General features: G+C 43.9%; 1 protein-coding gene across 1 annotated transcript in view; it reads right to left on the bottom strand.

The window, feature by feature from the left end:
* The window catches only part of LOC145349254 (E3 ubiquitin ligase RNF121), a 47,925-nt gene extending 31,941 nt beyond the window's left edge, over positions 1-15,984 (bottom strand). Inside the window, exons 1-2 of the mRNA XM_080197745.1 lie at positions 15,868-15,984; positions 4,801-4,838 (exon numbers count right to left, since the gene is read on the bottom strand). Of these exons, the coding sequence (XP_080053871.1) occupies positions 4,801-4,838; positions 15,868-15,942 (113 nt within the window). The 5' untranslated portion in view covers positions 15,943-15,984. The remainder of the gene's footprint in view (positions 1-4,800; positions 4,839-15,867) is intronic.
* Positions 15,985-18,075: the final 2,091 nt, after the last annotated feature.

The following is an 18,075-nucleotide window of genomic DNA, read 5'->3' on the forward strand; positions in this document are numbered from 1 at the left end:
CAGCGCAACTTGTGGGCTGAAGGACCTGTTTGTGCTGTAGTTTTTCTATGATTCTAGATGCAAGTTTTCTTTTCATGACCGCAGGTCATCTCAAAGCACTCCACAGTCAAGCAGGTACTTTTCTGAAGCATCATCACTGTTGTAATTACATAAAATCCAAATAACAGGCCATTTAGCCCAAATCGTCTGTGCTGAATTTATGCTTCACTGAAGTCACTCCCCAAACCCCTCAGCCAACTATAGCGGTACATTGCTGAAAAAAAGAGACACTTGGCAAAGCATTTCATCTTTCATTGGGATAATTCTGGTGTGGAGATGCTGGGGTGGATACAGTAAGAAGTCTCACAACACCAGGTTAAAGTCCAACAAGTTTATTTGGTAGCAAGAGCTTTGTGAGCACTATCCCTTCATCAGGTGTGTTATCAACTTATCGGGATAATTCCTAAGAAGGGGAATAACAAATTTCTACTGCATGAAAGAAAACAGTACAGATTGGTTGCCTTCATAGAGACATTTCCATGAATAATGCACAGTTGATGATGACTGACTGTTAACTGCCAAGCACTTTGAAATTTAAACCACGCAGCTCGACTCTGATCAGGCAAGGAATTGCCGTGAGGAATAAACCAGCATATGGCTTTCACTTTTGTTCAGCCTTGAAACAGACACAATGTGTGTATGTGTTCTTTCTGTCTGTAAAGAACAGGGCCCAGTGTATTAATATATGTAGGTTCCAGTACACACAAATATGCCACACTGCAAGCCTGATTCAATCTTAAACTGGTTGTCAGCATAATTCTTAGCACAATGAGAATTATGTAGTAAATGTTGTCCAATCACAGAATTACATCTAATGTTGGACACTGTTTTGTAAGCACAGATTGTGATCACACAAATTAAGAGCAGACCTCTTGGCTTCCCAAGCCTGCTCCAACATTCAATAAGATCACAGCTGATCTAATTTTAAACTTCACATTCCTACCTACCACAATAATCTTTCACCCACTTGCTGACCATGGGTCTAAGTACTTTTAACTTAAAGATATTCAGCCTTAGCCACCTTTTGAGGAAGAGAATTCTAAAATCTCTTAATCCTCCAATGGAGAAATTATTTCCTCATCTCTGCCTTAAATAAGTGAGACTGCTTGTTTTTAAAATAGTGACTCTTAGCTCTAGATTCTAAGAGCATAAGAACTCCCACAAGAGAAAACATCCTCTCCACATCCACCCTGTCAATACTCCTCAGGATCCTGTGTGTCATGGTCATAGAGCCATAGGAGGTTTACAAGCATGGAAACAGACCTTTCTGCCCAACTTATCCATGCCACCCAGTTTTTATCATTAAGCTAGTCCCAATTGCCCGGGTTTGGCCCATATCCCTCTATGCCCATCTTGCCTACGTAACTGTCTAAATGCTTTTTAAAAAACACAAAATTGTGCCCACCTCTACTACTACCTCTAGCAGCTTGTTCCACTCACTCACCACCCTGCGTAAAATAATTGCTCCTCTGGACCTGTTTGTGTCTCTCCCTTTCACCTTAAAGCTATATAATTTTGGGGAAATTATTTCTCACTATTTTATAGATCTCTATATAAAAACACCTCCTAAGCTCCAGGGGAAAAAAAATCCCAGTATATAAGAACATAAGAAATAGGAGTAGGCCATCTAGCCCTTCGAGCCTGCCCCGCCATTCAATAAGATCATGGCTGATCTGAAGTGGATCTATTATTTCTACCAAAGTGGATAACCTCACACTTGCTAACATTGTACTCCATCTGCCAGGTCCTCGCCCATTCGTTCAGTCTATCCAGATCCCTCTGCAGACTTTCCACGCCCTCCGCACAATTTGCTTTTCCACTCATCTTTGTGTCATCAGCAAATTTCGTTACCCTACACTCAGCCCTCTCCTCCAGATCATCTATATAAATGGTAAATAGCTGAGGCCCCAGTACTGATCCCTGCGGCACTCCGATAGTCACCAACCGCCAATCAGAATAACACCCATTGATACCAAATCTCTGCCTATTAGACAACCAATCCTCTATCCATGCTAACACCTTACCCCCAACTCCACGCACCCTAACCTTCTGAAGCAACCTTTTGTGAGGCACCTTATCAAACACCTTTTGAAAATCAGGAAACACCACATCCACCGGTTCCCCTCTGTCTACCACACTAGTCACATCCTCACAGAAATTCAATAAATTCGTCAAACACGACTTCCCCTTAATGAATCCCCTTAATGGGATGCTGGCCTTCATAGTGAGGGGGATTGAATATAAAAGTAGGGAGGTCTTGCTGCAGCTGTATAGGGCATTGGTGAGGCCGCAGCTGGAGTACTGTGTGCAGTTTTGGGCGCCGCACCTGCGCAAGGATATTTTGGCCTTGGAGGGAGTGCAGAGGAGGTTTACTAGGCTGATACCGGAGTTGAGGGGGTTGAGCTATGAGGAGAGGCTGAATAAACTAGGCTTGTACTTGTTAGAGTTTAGAAGAATGAGGGGAGATCTCATTGAGACATATAAGATGATGAATGGGATAGATAGGATAGAGGTGGAGAGACTCTTCCCGCTCAAAAAAGACAGTAGGACTAGGGGGCACAGCCTCAAGATAAAGGGGAGGCGGTTTAGAATGGAGTTGAGGAGGAACTTCTTCACTCAAAGGGTGGTGAATCTCTGGAATTCTCTGCCCGTTGAAGTGGTGGAGGCTGCCTCGCTAAATATTTTTAAGAAGCGGGTTGATGGGTTCTTGATAAGAGAGGGGATTAAGGGTTATGGGGAGAGGGCGGGAAAGTGGAACTGAGCCACGACAGATCAGCCATGATCTTATTGAATGGCGGGGCAGGCTCGAAGGGCTAGATGGCCTACTCCTGCTCCTATTTCTTATGTTCTTATGTATCCATGCTGCGTCTGCTCTATCAAACCATTCCTTTCCAGGTGCCTCGCTATTTCTTCTTTGATGACGGATTCAAGCATTTTTCCAACTACAGACGTTAAACTAACCGGCCTATAATTCCCTGCCTTTTGTCTGCTACCTTTTTTAAACAGCGGTGTAACATTAGCCGTTTTCCAATCTTCCGGCACTTCCCCGGAATCCAGCGAATTTTGGTAAATAATCACTAAGGCATCCACTATTACCTCTGCCATTTCCTTCAGAACCCTGGGGGCTTTCCCTTGCATTGAGATTCTTGTGAATTGCCCCAAGTCCAAGCAGCAATACTCAAGTTCTGTACAATCAAACACTATTTATACCAGCATATTCCACTGTTCCTTTCCCATTACGTAGGTCTAGTTTAAATATAGATGTATATTATTTGCTTCAACCACTTCCTATGGTAGCAAGCTCCATAATCTTACCACTGGGTAAAGTAGTTCCTTCCAGGAACTACAGAAAAGTTACGGTGCAGAAAGAGGCCATTCAGCCCATCACACCTGCACCGATCTTGGAGAAAAGTAAACTATCCACTCATTTTAATCCCATTTTCCAACACCCAGCCTGCAGCCTTGCAGTTTCCAGCATTTCAGATCCAGGCACCTTCTAAATGAGTTTCAGCCTCAATCACCAACTTAGACAGTGAATTCCAGACACCCACCATCCTCCGGGTGAAAAAGGTTTTCATGTCCCCTCTAATCCTTCAGTCTCTGGCCCCTGGTAATTGGTCCACAGCTAGAGGAAACTAATTTTTCCTGTCCTGGCCCCTCAATTACGTCACTCCCTTAACCTCCTCAGTTCTCAGGAAAACAACCCCAGTCTGTCTAATCCCGCCTCATAAGCTGCAATGTGCAAATCCCGGCAACATTCTTGTAAATCTCCTCTGCACTCTCTCCAGAGTGTCCTTCCTTTAATGTTGTGGCCAGAACTGTACACAAACTCCAGCTGTGATATTTTATACAGTTCCATCATTACATCCCTGATTTAGCAATGAATACTTCACCTGATAAAGGAAAATCAATGTTCATTAAATTAAAAAAATTTAAAATTGCAAGAAGATTATTTAAAATATCAATTTAATTTGCTTCAAGAAACCTTGTTTTCCCTAATCTCAGTACACAATTTCTAAAATCTATGTATGGTTGCCATGGCAATTCTCACTTTCTACAGGAACTATCATGTTTACTATGGTAAGAGTATTTCATTGGCAAGCAATTGTCATAACTAAGGGTTCAGATGAGTCCCCTTTAAACAATAAGGTAGACTTCATAACACATTTAGCAATAAGTGTTACGGTTGAGTGGGTTAAACAACCCAGGACCACAGCTCCACACAGCCCTATAGGCCACAGGATCCCTTGTGGTGGCACTGAGTTTTGCTGCTGTTAGCTGGAAGAATACATTGAGACAGTGCGCTTGGACTCGCCTGGGTGAGAGTGGGGTCCTGCTCCTGCCCAGTGTTTATCATCCATTTTGTGAGAATCTTGAGCAAAGCACAGCATTGTGCTGGTACACAATGCCCCACTATGGTCATACACTTTCAAAGGCCATGAATGAAGGAGGTCCCCTTTAGGTGCCTCACAATTAGTTTTTAAAAGCTACCCTCAAAGATGTACCAATATCAGATTTACTATAGATAATGAAACTCTTAAATTTATTTGTGTCTATCATAGTCTTAGACTCTAAAGTGGAAACATTTTATCTCTCTATACCCAATCAAAGCCTTTCATAATTTCAAATACTTCTTCAGATCAACCCTTGGTCTTCTCTTTTCTGGACTACGTACAGTCTGTCATGACAGTCATAACCTCTCAATTCTGGTATCATTCTTGTGGATCTTCTTTGAACTTTGTTTTACAATGTGTAACTCACCTCCATCTTTCCTCTGGTGATAGGTCTGTCAGGTCAATCTGAAAGAGATGGGGAAGGGTATTAGTGACAAAGGCTTGGTTGGTTAAATTGGGTTTACCCCTAGAACTGGCTTCAGTTTTGGATATGACGCTGGCTGCAATAAGCACAGTGATACCAGATGCTGTGAGAATGAACCCACAGGCTGGGCAGCATTTGCAATTCACTGCTGCTAATTACCCCCACCACTAATAATTAAACACCCTCACAAGGTATCAGTGTCTATTCTTCTAGTGAAGATTGAAGCACATCATCTAGAAGCAGGAATAAGCCATTTGGCCCTTCAAGCCTATTCTGCCATTCATTATCATGGCCCATCATCAAATTCAATATCCTGAATTCCACCCCCTCCCTTTCCCTTCATAGCCCCAAGAGCTTTGTCTAATTTCATCCTGAAATCAGATGTTTTAACCTCAACTACATTCTGTGGTAGTGAATTCCACACATTCACCACCCTCTTCTCTTCACCTCAGTTCAAAAAGATTTTCCCCTTATCCTCAAATTATGACCCCCTGTTCTGGACTCCCCCACCACTGGGAACATTCTTTCTGAATCTACCCTGTCTAACCCTGTTAGAATTTTATAAGTTTCTATGAGATCCCTCTCAATTTTAAACTTCAGTGAATATAATCCTAATCAGTTTAATCTCTCCTCATGTGACAGACTGACTGTAAGGAACCTATGTTTATTTTTGTCAAACTTTTTTTCTTTATATACCTATAGAAACTTTTACAGTCAATGTTTATCTTCCCTGCTAGCTTACTATTTTCTCATTCTTAATCAGTTCCTGAAGGGAAAAAGGACACACAACTTTGTCTCAGTTAGAAACAGGAGCTTGTGGGTTCAACCCTTTGCTCTGAAGACCTAAGCATCTCAAGGGCCGGACTGAGGGATTGCAGCACTGTCAGTGATGCTGTTCAACGGGTGACAGGTTAGACCAAGGCCATCTCTAATCAGAGTAGGGAGATTTTGTGTAACCGTTGGTTAAGTGGCCCAGTCAATGTTCAGCCTCTCAAGCAATGCTCCAAACCATTATTTATTCAACTGTAGCATCTTCCTGTATACAAAATGGCTGCTAAATTAGAGTTCTTTGTTCACTCTGGGGACGTAGTCATCACTAACAAGGTCTGGAATTATTGTCCTCTCTTGAGATGGAGATGGCGGGTTACCATCTTTTTAAAAGGATGCTTTTATCAAAGATTTCTCATTTCACCACAAGACCCAAATTCCCAAAATCTAGCAAATACAAAGAAATTATTCCACAAACATACAGAAATGACCAAATACTCAGACAAGTGACTCAAATTATCAATTACAATCCGAATCAGCATCTCCTCTTGTACAGATAGAGGAAGGATAGCAGAAAAAGAGTGGGAGATCCCAGGATAAAACCACAAGCTCATGGCCCCTTGGTGCACACCCTCTCTACAGGATAACAGAGACAGAGCTACACAATATCACTTGAGGGGTAATATACAAACAACCGAGGCCTAACTCAGCATCCCAGGACTTTCATATAACAAAAGAGCAACACAGGAAAAGGGGTAATGTTGGGATACTGTCATTGGTACAAGATGTAGCATGGCAATGTACACATGTACAGAAACCAGTAAGCCAAGGTTTCATAAAGCTCTCCTAGACTCTCAACACAACAGACCTCCCCCCGCTTCTCCAGCTATAACAGAGGCACCGATCAGGGTCCCCATCACCGAAAAATTTAAACCATTTTCCGCCAAGGAAACACTTGGAGCAAGACACCAGCCATAGGGTATCTCAGAGATACAACTCTCCACCTCCCGACAAATTGAGGGAAACCCTCTACGATCAACAGTAACAAATCAGTTCAGGGCCTATACAAACACCCCACCTACCCAAATAAAGGAACCCCAAAGAGAGAGGAGCATCAGGATTATCCAATAAATGCCAGATGTAGTCTTTCAGCATATACTTTTGAGGAAAGGATACCAGGGACAGAACAGCATAACATCACGAGAAACAGGATTCTGTCCCCACCCACACCGCCAGAGGAGCCTAAACATAGAAGTTTCCATACAAGACCATTTGGAGGAAACAACTTTCTCCTCCAACCGGCCTCATCACTAACTGAAGCGAGACTTCAAACAATGTTCCACAGAAGCACGCAGACTTGCACTCAGGCTCCACAGTCAGCACAACACTACATCCCAGGGGAACCAAGTCACAAGAAGGAGAGCAGTCCAAAAACCCCCAGAAGGGACATCTTGGGAAGAACAACTTACTCCCCTGAACAATCCCTCCACCAGACCCAGACAAACACAGCCACTACTGCCCTAAGGAATAAAGGGCCAACAAAAGCACAAGAAATAGAAGCAGAAGTAGGCCACCAGACCCTTCAAGCCTGACCCACCATTCAATGCAATCATGGATGATCTATGCTGGCCTCAACTCCCTTTCTGTGCCATTTCCCCATAGCCCTCTAATCCTTGATCAAGTATTTATTCACCTCCACTTTGAATACTTCTAATGATACAGCCTCCAACCCTTTGGAGAAGAGAATTACAAAAATTCACCACTGAGAAGAAATTTCTATGCACTTCAGTTTTAAGTGACCGGCCCTTTATCTTAGTTATGTCCTCTTGTTTGAGACTTTCTCACCAGTGATAACATTTCGTCATCTGACTACCTTCGCGAATCACTACAGTCCACGTGGTGAAGGCACAACCACAAAATTTCTTATGTTAAAACAGTGGCTTCACTTCTCTGGCTGAGATGGTGAAAAACACTATATTCTTTTACACTGCTGTTAATTAGGGAGTTCATGGATTTTGGCCAAGTGACAATAAAGTGATTAAATTAGACATCCTGAGTGACATGACACTACTACAGTTCCTTGAATCTGGAGTTCACATCTTAAAATACTTTCAATCCATCACTGCAGCATTTCAAAGGGACATGGTTATATCATTTGTGTAGACTTGTAATTCAATAGCACTTTTCATAATTTTAACAGGTCCCACAGCTCTCTACAGCCAAATATTTTTGAAGTGTAGTCATTGTTAAAATGTAGGAAAAGGAGCAGGCAATTGCCATCCCAGGTCCAAATGGTAATGTGATAATGTTTCTAGTGCTGTTGCTTAAGGGATAAATATTGAACCAGGACACTGGGGAGAACTCCCCTCCTCTTCAAACAATTTCATAGGATCTTTAGCATTCACCTGACATGGCAGCCAGGTCCTTGACTGAATGCCTCGTTCACAAGATGGCACCTCAGTGCAGCACTGCCTCAATACTGCATCAGAGTGGCAACCAAGATTTTTGTGCTCCTGTGTCTGAAGAAGGACTTGAACACATAACCCCCTGACTTCAGAGTTGAGAATGCTATCAGCAAAATCAAGGCTGACGTGGAAATCTCACATTGACAGCCATAACACCTTCAATTAAAACTTGAAACCAAGGCCAATGATAGAAGGGATATCAGATTCAGTGCTGACTAATCAGGAAAAACAAACAAACTGCCCTAGCTGTGTACAAGTCAGTGTTATTTGCAAACTTAAGCTGCCTGGAAAGAGTTGCAAATCATCTATTTTTTGCCTCACTTGCATTGGGTCTCAGTTTGTCTCTGGCACCTTTTCTCTGTAGCCCCACTGTATACTCTAGCCTTACTCTGAGCAGATCATCTCAGCTGGCATTACACTACACTGTGAAAGACACAATGTACTATCACAGGGAAAACTGTTTTGCAGATGACAGGGGTCCAGGCAGATGCCACAACATTATTTGAATAGCAGGGCGCTGCAAGAATCCTGACCAACATTCTGCCTCAAACCACACTACAAATGGGTGAAACAATCATTATCTTTTTTCCTTTGTAGGATCTTACTGTGATCAACACGGTTGCCGTTTGATTCCATGGCAACAGGATTACACTGTTACGATCCTAAACTGGAACACAAATTTCTGGCACTATCTTGTCAGGGATCAGTAACTTTTTTTGTTTCAAGTAGACAAGTTTGATCCCAGGTACTTACTAAGAGAATAAAGCCAAAAGGTTTTTAAACAATCACCACAATAAGTCAGAAAAGTAAAACAATTTATAATATCTTCCTTATACTCTAACGTTCAGAATTAACAAGAGGTATATATGACCCAAGAGGCAAACCGTGGTCAAACACAAGACACTGCACAAGAAATGGCAGATGTAGTTAAGACAGGTCCCGTGGATTTCTCAACAATCCAACCAGCCATCAATACCCATAGAATCTCTGCGGTAAGGGAGGCAGCCATTTGGCCCATCAAGTCTGTACCAACTCTCTAAAAGAGCATCTTATCCAGCACCTCCACCCATGCATTTACCATGGCTAATCCATCTAACCTGTACACAGAAAGCATAGAAACCTTACAGTACAGAAGAGGCCATTCGGCCCATCGAGTCTGCACCGACCACAATCCCACTCAGGCCCTACCCCCACCACTAATCCTACATACTTACCCACTAATCCCTCTAACCTACGCATCTCATGATATTGGCCATGCTACAATTGCTGTTAATCAACCTAACCTGCACATCTTGGTCTGTGACAGGAAACCGGAGCACCCGGAGGAAACACCCGCAGACATGAGGAGAATGTGCAAACTCCACATAGACAGTGACCCAAGCCTGGAATTGAATCCAGATCCCAGTAGTGCTAACCACTGTGCTACCGTGCCACCCTTGGATACACAATCTCATTAGAACTCTGTCTCTCATAGGAGGGATTTCCATTCCTCACCTTTGAAGATTTAGCCTCTGAATTACCTCCACTCAGACTGCCTCAACTACTGCTCGCCCGCCAGGATTTCAATTTTGTCTTCCAACACTATGCTCCCCTGGATTCTTGTGTCTGTACTCCAGCACCAATTTCAGAAACTCCAGTTCTTTAGCAGTATACAACATCCTGAGCTTTATCAATCAAGTACAAGAGCAAGTAGTTATGTTAAACGTGTATAAGTCACTAGTTTGGCTTCAAAGTATTTGTCCAGCTCTGGGTGACACACTAGTGAAGGACATGAAGACATTTGAGTGCAGGGAAGATTCACAAGACTAGTTCTAGATATGAGGAGCTTCAGATACATAGACTGGAGAAGAATGCCTTTCTTAGAGAAGAGAAGCCTGGGAGGAGATTTAACACAGAGGTATTCAAAATCATGAATGGCCTGGACATTGTAAGTAGAGAAAAACTGTTCCCAGCCAAGAATGAGAACGCACAGATTTAATGCAATTAGTACAAGTTGCAAAGGTGATACGCCGAGAAACATTTTTAATGGAATCTGCTTGCTGGATGTGGTGTAGGCAGGTTCAACTGAACCATTCAAAAGAGAATTAGACTCCTATTTGTTAAAAGCAATGGGTGGGCTGAAAGGTTAAGGTAGTGTGGCAGGAAACCCACAGCACCTGGAGGAAACCCAGGCACACACAAGGAAAATGTGCAAACGCCACACAGTCATCTGAGGCCGAATTGAACTCCTGTGCTTGACACAGACAGCAGTGCTAACCAGTGTGCCACCCCAAGTGACTTTTTTTATTCACGTGGGCATCATTGGCTAGGCCAGCATTTATTGTCCATCTCTAATTGCCCCCAGGGTGGGCAATAAGTACTAGCCTAGCAAGCAACATTCACATTCCACGAAAGAAAAAGAATTTTCAAAACACTGAGAGTCCCACTTTTGTTGCTAGACAGAATCAAATGCCTCCGATATTGGAACATCCTCGCACAGATCGCCAAAGGTGCTAGTTCTCAGAGCACTCGGGGTGGCGGGAATTGATTCCATGACACTACAAATTCATTAGTTATACAGGAAGCCCTTTGGGATTATTGGAAAGAGCTGACAACGTGTTATGCACTTCCACACACACACACAGACAGATGCATGCACACATACAACCCCACTCCACCTCCCACCCCAGCTTGCACTGCTGGTTGGTATCAACATGATTCACCAACTGTGACAGGAAAACCATCATTAGTTGTACAAATTAAATATTCACCCCAAACACCTGACAGAGGATTCAGAATGGAAGCAGTTGGCTTTTGTACTCAGGTGGAATTATTTAAACATTGAACCTATAAAACAGTCCAGCAAGTTTCAGCTGAGGCTCAGTAACAGCACAGGTTTCTGAATCACAAGACCGCAGATTCAAATCAGAGGTTTGGAGGAGCTGTCTTTCAGATGAGATGTCACTCCTCTTTGTTTGGGATGACCCGAGGTCAAAGTTGCTATAGAAATGCAAGTTTGTTTATTTTTCCCTTTAACTTGCATGCGGCCTTTGTCATACTGGCACAGGTTGATTTCTTCAGAATTAACTGGACTAACCAGTGGCATGCTATGAAGCTCAGGTTTCTGCCTGTTAGATACCTCACTCACTATTAACCAAAAGCAGCCCCTGCCTTCTTGATACTGGTGATTTGTGAACAAATGGCATCCATTTATCAATGTAATTTTAAAAACATAAGAGTGTCTTTGATGCATTATAAATCAGGAAGTTTGTTACTATAATCATTAAATATTGAATTAGCTATCATGCCCAATAGCTTATATTACTTTTTGTAATCAATTGCTATGGCAACAGCAAATGGATAGAAATATTTTCCTGACATTGACACAGACTGTGCAAGATGTAGCTGGAACTTATTTAATTCCCCAGCCCCTGGAAGGTGACCAGGCCTCAGTCCTCTCCACCTGAGTGCTCACTACAGTGGGGCTCCATTGTGCTTTGTCCTGTTGGACTATGAGAAAGAGCTCAGTGGGTGCTGGGCTGCCAGTAGCAAAATAATTTCCCCACATCCCCCTCAATAACCACAAACTGCCTAGTGAGATCCAATTCTCCAGGAAGCACACAGGAATGGCCATTCCAAAATCCTACTCACACTAGATTAGGCAGTTAAGGGTTACTCCTAGGTGACAAACATTAATTCACGTTGCTACACCCACTCCATTTAACAGAAGGGGAGATTTTGTATTTGCATACAGCCAGTCACATTCTCAGGGCACGTTGTCAAGTCAATGAATTGGTTAATGTTACATAGGAACTTAGAAATTAGGAGGAGAAGTAGGCAAATTCAGCCCTACGAGCCTGCTCTGCCAATCAGATCATGGCTGATTAGGTAGATAACTCAAACACACAGTAAGATCCCACAAACTGCAATGAGATAAATTACCAGTTTTGTTTCAGTGGTGTTGGATGAGGATAATTGGAAGGACAGCACCTGAGAGAATGCAGTGTTCCCTCAGTTTGACAATGAGCTTAAGTCTGGATAGCAGCTGGAACTGAAAACATTCTGATTCACAGTGGCTTGGAAAACTGTGCTTGACAATTAAGTACTTGGCAAACATTTAATTAGATTAGCAACTTGCCTGAAGCTGGGGTGGTGTCACATGATGTCAGTGTTGCAAACAAGTGTAATCAGCACAACAGAATCCATATGGTTAAAAAACTTCCAGCAGTGCAACAATATGCTTCATCACTTCAAACATCAGTGATAAATGACCAGCCACAAACTTGACCTTGCCACATACATCACCAAATGGCAGTGATGAGCATTTCCTCAACTCAGCTAGTCACAGTATCACATATCACTTTGCTTTTTGTTATTCATTCGTGTGTGGGCATCATTGGCAAAACCAGCATCTATTATCCATCCTCAAATGTCCTTGAACAAGTTGGTGAGTCACCTTCTTGCCAGCTGAGTAACTTGTTCAGCCACTTCAGAAGACAGTTAAGCATCATAGAACTTGTGCAGAAGATGCCTTTCAGCCCTTTGAGTCTGCACTGACACATTAGAAACACCTGAACTCCCACCCAATCCCATCTGCCAGCACTTGGCCCATAATCCTGAATGTTATGGCATGCCAAGTGCTCATCCAGATACTTCCTAAAATACAAGAGGTAACCTGCGTCTACCACCCTCCCAGGCAGTGCATTCCTGACTGTTACCACCCTCTGATGACCCGTTTGGGTTCCACCACGGTCACTCAGCTCCTGACCTCATCATAACCTTGGTGTAAACATGGACAAAAGAGCTGAATTCCAGAGGCCAGATGACAGCCTTTGATTTTAAGGCTGCATTTGACTGAGTAGCAAGCATAGCCACTGGTTGGCACATAAAGATGGTAGCGGTTTTAGGGGTTCAGTCATCTCAACTCCAGGACATCACTGCAGGAGTTCCTCAGGATAGTATCTGAGGCCCAACCATTTTTACCTTCCCTCTATCGAGGTCAGAAGTGGGGATGTTTGCTGATTATTGCACAATGTTCAACACTAGAGAGTGGTTGTAGATGGGTCTTTTTCTGAATAGAGGTCAGTCACCAGTGGAGTGCCCCAGGGATCTGTTCTAGGACCCTTGCTGTTTGTCATTTTCATAAATGACCCGGATGAGGAAGTGGAAGGATGGGTAAGTAAGTTCGCTGATGACACGAAGGTCGGTGGTGTTGTGGATGGTCTGGAAGGATGGCAAAAGTTGCAGCAGGACATAAATAGGATGCAGGACTGGGCGGAGAAGTGGCAGATGGACTTCAACGCGGATAAATGTGTAGTCGTCCATTTTGGCAGAACCAACGGGATGAACGAGTACACTATCAAGGGCAGGAGTCTTGGTAGTGTTGAGGAGCAGAAGGATCTTGGGGTCCGGGTCCACAGGACTCTTAAATCGGCCTCGCAGGTGGAAGAGGTGGTCAAGAAGGCGTATGGTGTACTGGCCTTCATAAATCGAGGGATTGAGTTTAGGAGTCGGGAGGTAATGCTGCAACTTTATAAGACCCTTGTCAGGCCTCATTTGGAGTACTGTGCGCAGTTCTGGTCACCTCACTATAGGAAAGACGTAGAAGCTATTGAAAGGGTACAGAGGAGATTTACAAGGATGTTGCCTGGACTGGGAGGCATGCCTTATGAAGTTAGGTTGAGGGAACTGGGTCTCTTTTCCCTGGAGAGACGTAGGTTGAGAGGTGACCTGATAGAGGTTTATAAAATGTTGAGAGGAATAGATAGGGTGGATTCTCAGAGGCTATTTCCCCGGGTTGAAATGGTCGCTACGAGAGGACACAGGTTTAAGGTGCGGGGAGGAAAGTACAGAAGTGATGTTAGGGGTAAGTTTTTCACTCAGAGGGTGGTGAGTGAATGGAATCGGCTGCCGTCAGTGGTGGTGGAGGCGAACTCGCTGGGGTCTTTTAAAAGACTTCTGGATGAGTATATGGGGTCTTATGGGATTGGGGGTTATAGATAGGTGTTGATGTGATCGGCACAACTCGTGGGCCGAAGGGCCTGTTTGTGCTGTAGTGTTCTATGTTCTATTTGCAACTCCTCAGATACTGAAGCAGTCCATGTTCAAATACAACAAGATCTGGACAAAACCAGGCTTGGGCTGACAAGTGGCAAGTAACATTCATGCCACACAAATACCGGGCAACAACCATCACCAATAAGAGAATCTAACCATCGCCCCTTCTCGTTCATTGGTGTTACCATCACCGAATCCCCACTGTCAACATCCTTGTATTTTTTAAAACCATCAACATCCTAGGGGTTACCATTTTATAGAAACTCAACAGGGCTCAACACATAAACAGTGGTTATAAGAGCAGATCAGAGGCTAGGAATACTGTGGCGATTCCCTAGTCACCATCCTCGGGCATCTGTTCAGCTACGCTGAGGGAGAATTTAGCATAGCCAATACACCTAACCAACACATCTTTCAGACTGTAGGAGGAAACCTGAGCACCTGGAAGAAACCCAGGCAGAACGCGCAAACTCCACACACAAAGTGATCCAAGCCAGGAATCGAACCCAGGTCTCTGGCACAGTGAGGCTAACCACTATGCCACCTCTCTCCAGTGAGGAAAAGGAGGAAAAGTTTTAGAACTTTGACTATTTTAGAATCATTAGAGCTTACAGTGCAACCAGATGTCATTTGGAACACCAAATTTGTGTGGTCATCAAAGCAACTCACCCAGTTCCACTCTGTCTTTTACCCATAGCCTTGCAAAAACTGCAGGTAATAATGTCCCACAGTTTTTTTCCCCTTTATTCATTCATGTGGTGTACATCACTGGCAAAGTAAGAATCCCAAAAATGCCACTGAAATGAACATGTCAGGAAATAGTTAACAGTAATTCAGTGTCACATGTAGAGCAGACTAGGTAAGGATTTTCTTCTCTGAAGGTCAATAGAGAATCAAGTTGCTCTCACAGCAATCTAATAGCTTCACAATCACAGTTATGAACATACAAAATAGGTGAAATGGGCCATTCTACCCCTCAAGCCTTCTCTATCATTAATATCATAGCTGATCTGTTTGTGATGAGTTCCACGGTCCCTACTATCCCCAATAACCCTTCATTCCCTTGCTCAAGAATCAATGTACTGACCCCCTTACAAATACTCAACAACCCCACCTTTAAGCAGAGTCACACAACTCATAAAAGAACTTCTCATTTTAAGAAAAAAAACGATTTCCGCAGAGTTGGCGAGCCAATGCACACAGTGGACAGGGAGGAACTCATTCTAATTCCTTGCTTGCCCCAAAAACTAATTCAGAAATCAGACTAAATCCAATGCATGGTTCCCACAAGTGAGACATACTAGACCCAAGCTGAGGGTCTGCTTGAGGCAGATAGGCGATTTCTGAGTTTCTCCTCATCTGAGTCCCAAAAAGGGCGACCCCTAAGGTTTAAACAGTGCCCCCCTCTCCTCTCCACCTAGTACTGGGCTCACCGGGGGGGGGGGGGGGGGGTTGGGGGACATACCTTCCCAGGTCCACCCGGGACTAGCTTTCAACTCCAGGTTTTATTGATTGAATTTGAATTGTAAGAGCTGCCGTGGTGGGATCTGAAGAAGCGGCGCCAGGGCCTGAGGCTCTGTGTGCCTGGTTCAGTGACATTCCCCGGCCCGGTGACTGTGAATTGCTGTCAATGGGAGGGGACACTGCCTCTCGCAGTGGGAGGGGGCAGTGAAATGTCCCTGATGCGGAGCTGGGGGTTTGGGGTTCGGGGGGAAGCGGGCTGGTCTCAGCCTTTCCTTACCGGCTCATCCTCGTCCTCCAGCCGGTGCCGGTCTCCGTGCGGCCCAGGCCTGTGCAGCTCCAGCACCGCCGCCATCTTGAGCCTGGTAACCAAGAACGCCACCTCCCATTGGTTCCGCGGACCTACCAAATCAGCGCCCGTGATACTCGCGAGTCCGGGCACAGGGCGGGGTGAGTACGTGTTCACTTCGCCCAGCACCCCGCCCACTCGATGTCTGCCACGCCCACCTAATGTTGGCCCCACCCACTTAGTGACAGTCCTCGGTTGCCAACCCTCCCTGAGTGCTCCCGGAATTGAAGCCTCTATCTTTTTGGATATTGCTGTGCTGGCAGCAAAGCTCAGAGGGAAATGAAATATAACTTTTCAATTTCATGCACTTAACTGCTGTATCCAACTGATGAACACATTAATTTATTAGTCACAAAAATATTGAATAAACACTGTTTTGTCGAGGCGTGGAAACAAGTAGGTCGTGGATTGAAACTTATCTGAATACTTCAAAGTACAGTTGGCAAACCTACTTCACATAATTGCTGCAGTTCAGAAGGAGGCCATTCAACCCATGATGTCTGTGCCAGCTCTCTGAATGAGCAATTAGTTCCACTCTCCCACCTTCTCCCTGTAACCTTGAACACCTAGAAGAAAAAATAGTTTGCACAGTGCTCTTTCTTCACCATTCTATTTTTCTTCTCTCAGAGGGTAGTAAATCTGTGGAATTATTTACCGCAAAGATCTGTAGAGGCTGGATCATTAAGTATGTTCAAGGCTGAAATATGACGTATGGAGATGCCGGCGTTGGACTCTAACCTGGTGTTGTGAGACTTCTTACAGGGCTGAGATAGATAGATCTTTAATCAGGAAGGGAATCCAGGGTTATGGAGATAAGGCAGTCAATCCTGTTGAGAGTCAATCAGGGGTCAGAACCAGGAATGAACAACAGATGCATTGACAATGGCTTTACAGTCACCATTACTGAGCCCGGCTTTTCAACTTCAGATTATTGGTTATATTTAGCTGCTGTGATGGAATCCCCAAAGACTTAGCCCGGGCTTCTGATATTGATTTGATTTCATTTATTATTATCACATATATTGGCATATAGTGAAAAGTATTGTTTCTTGCGCACTATACAGACAAAGCACACCGTTCAGAGAGAAGGAAAGGAGAGACTGCAGAAAGTAGTGCTGCAGTCGTAGCAAGGGTGTAGAGAAAGATCAATTTAATGTGTTGTAAATCCATTCAAAAGTCTGATGGCAGCAGGAAAGAAGCTGTTTTGAATCGGATGATATGTAACCTCAGACTTTGGTTTTTTTTTCCCCAATGGAAGAATGTGGAAGAGCATATATCTGGTACACCGGGTCCTTAATTATGCTGGTTTCTTTTCCGAGGCAGCATAGACAGTGTCAATGCGTTGAAGGCTGGTTTGAGTGATGGACTGGGATTTGTCCAAGACCCTTTGTAGTTTCTTGCAATCTTGGGCAGAGCAGGACCCATATCAAGCATAGAAAGCATTCTTTCTGGTCGTACTCCACACAACCCCAGACATTCTCTCTTCCACATTCTTGCATCAGAAAAAAGATACAAAAGTCTGAAATCACGTACCGACTCAAGAACAGCTACTTTCCTGCTGCAATCAGACTTTTGAATGGACCTACCTTACATTAAGTCCATCTTTCTCTACACCCTAGCTATGACTGAATATTTTCTATGGTGCATTTGTAAAAGTTGGTGAGAATCACAGTGACATGCCAAATTTCCTTAGTCTCCTGAGAAAGTAGAAGTGTTGGTGAGCATCAGCATGGAGGGACCAGAGCAAGTTGTTGGTGATCTGGACACCGAAAAACTTGAAGCTCTCGACCATTTCTACTTCATCCCCATTGATGTGAACAGGGGCATGTTTTCCACTACACTTCCTGAAATCAATGACAATCTCCTTCAATTCTTGACATTGGTAGAGAGGTAATTATTGCTGCACCAGGTCACCAGATTCTCTAGCTCATTCCCGTACTCTGTCACGTCATTATTTGAGATCTGACCCACTACAGTGGTGTCATCAGCAAACTTGAAAATCGAGTTGGAGGGAAATTTGGCCACACATTCATAGGTGTATAAGGAATATAGTAAAAGGCTGAGTGCACAGCCTTGTGGGGCACTGGTGTTCAAGATGATCATGGAGGTGGTGTTGTTGCCTATCCTTACTGATTGTGG

Source organism: Carcharhinus amblyrhynchos, chromosome 10 (genome assembly GCF_965287045.1).
Source record: "Carcharhinus amblyrhynchos chromosome 10, sCarAmb.v2.hapA, whole genome shotgun sequence".
NCBI lineage: Eukaryota > Metazoa > Chordata > Chondrichthyes > Carcharhiniformes > Carcharhinidae > Carcharhinus > Carcharhinus amblyrhynchos.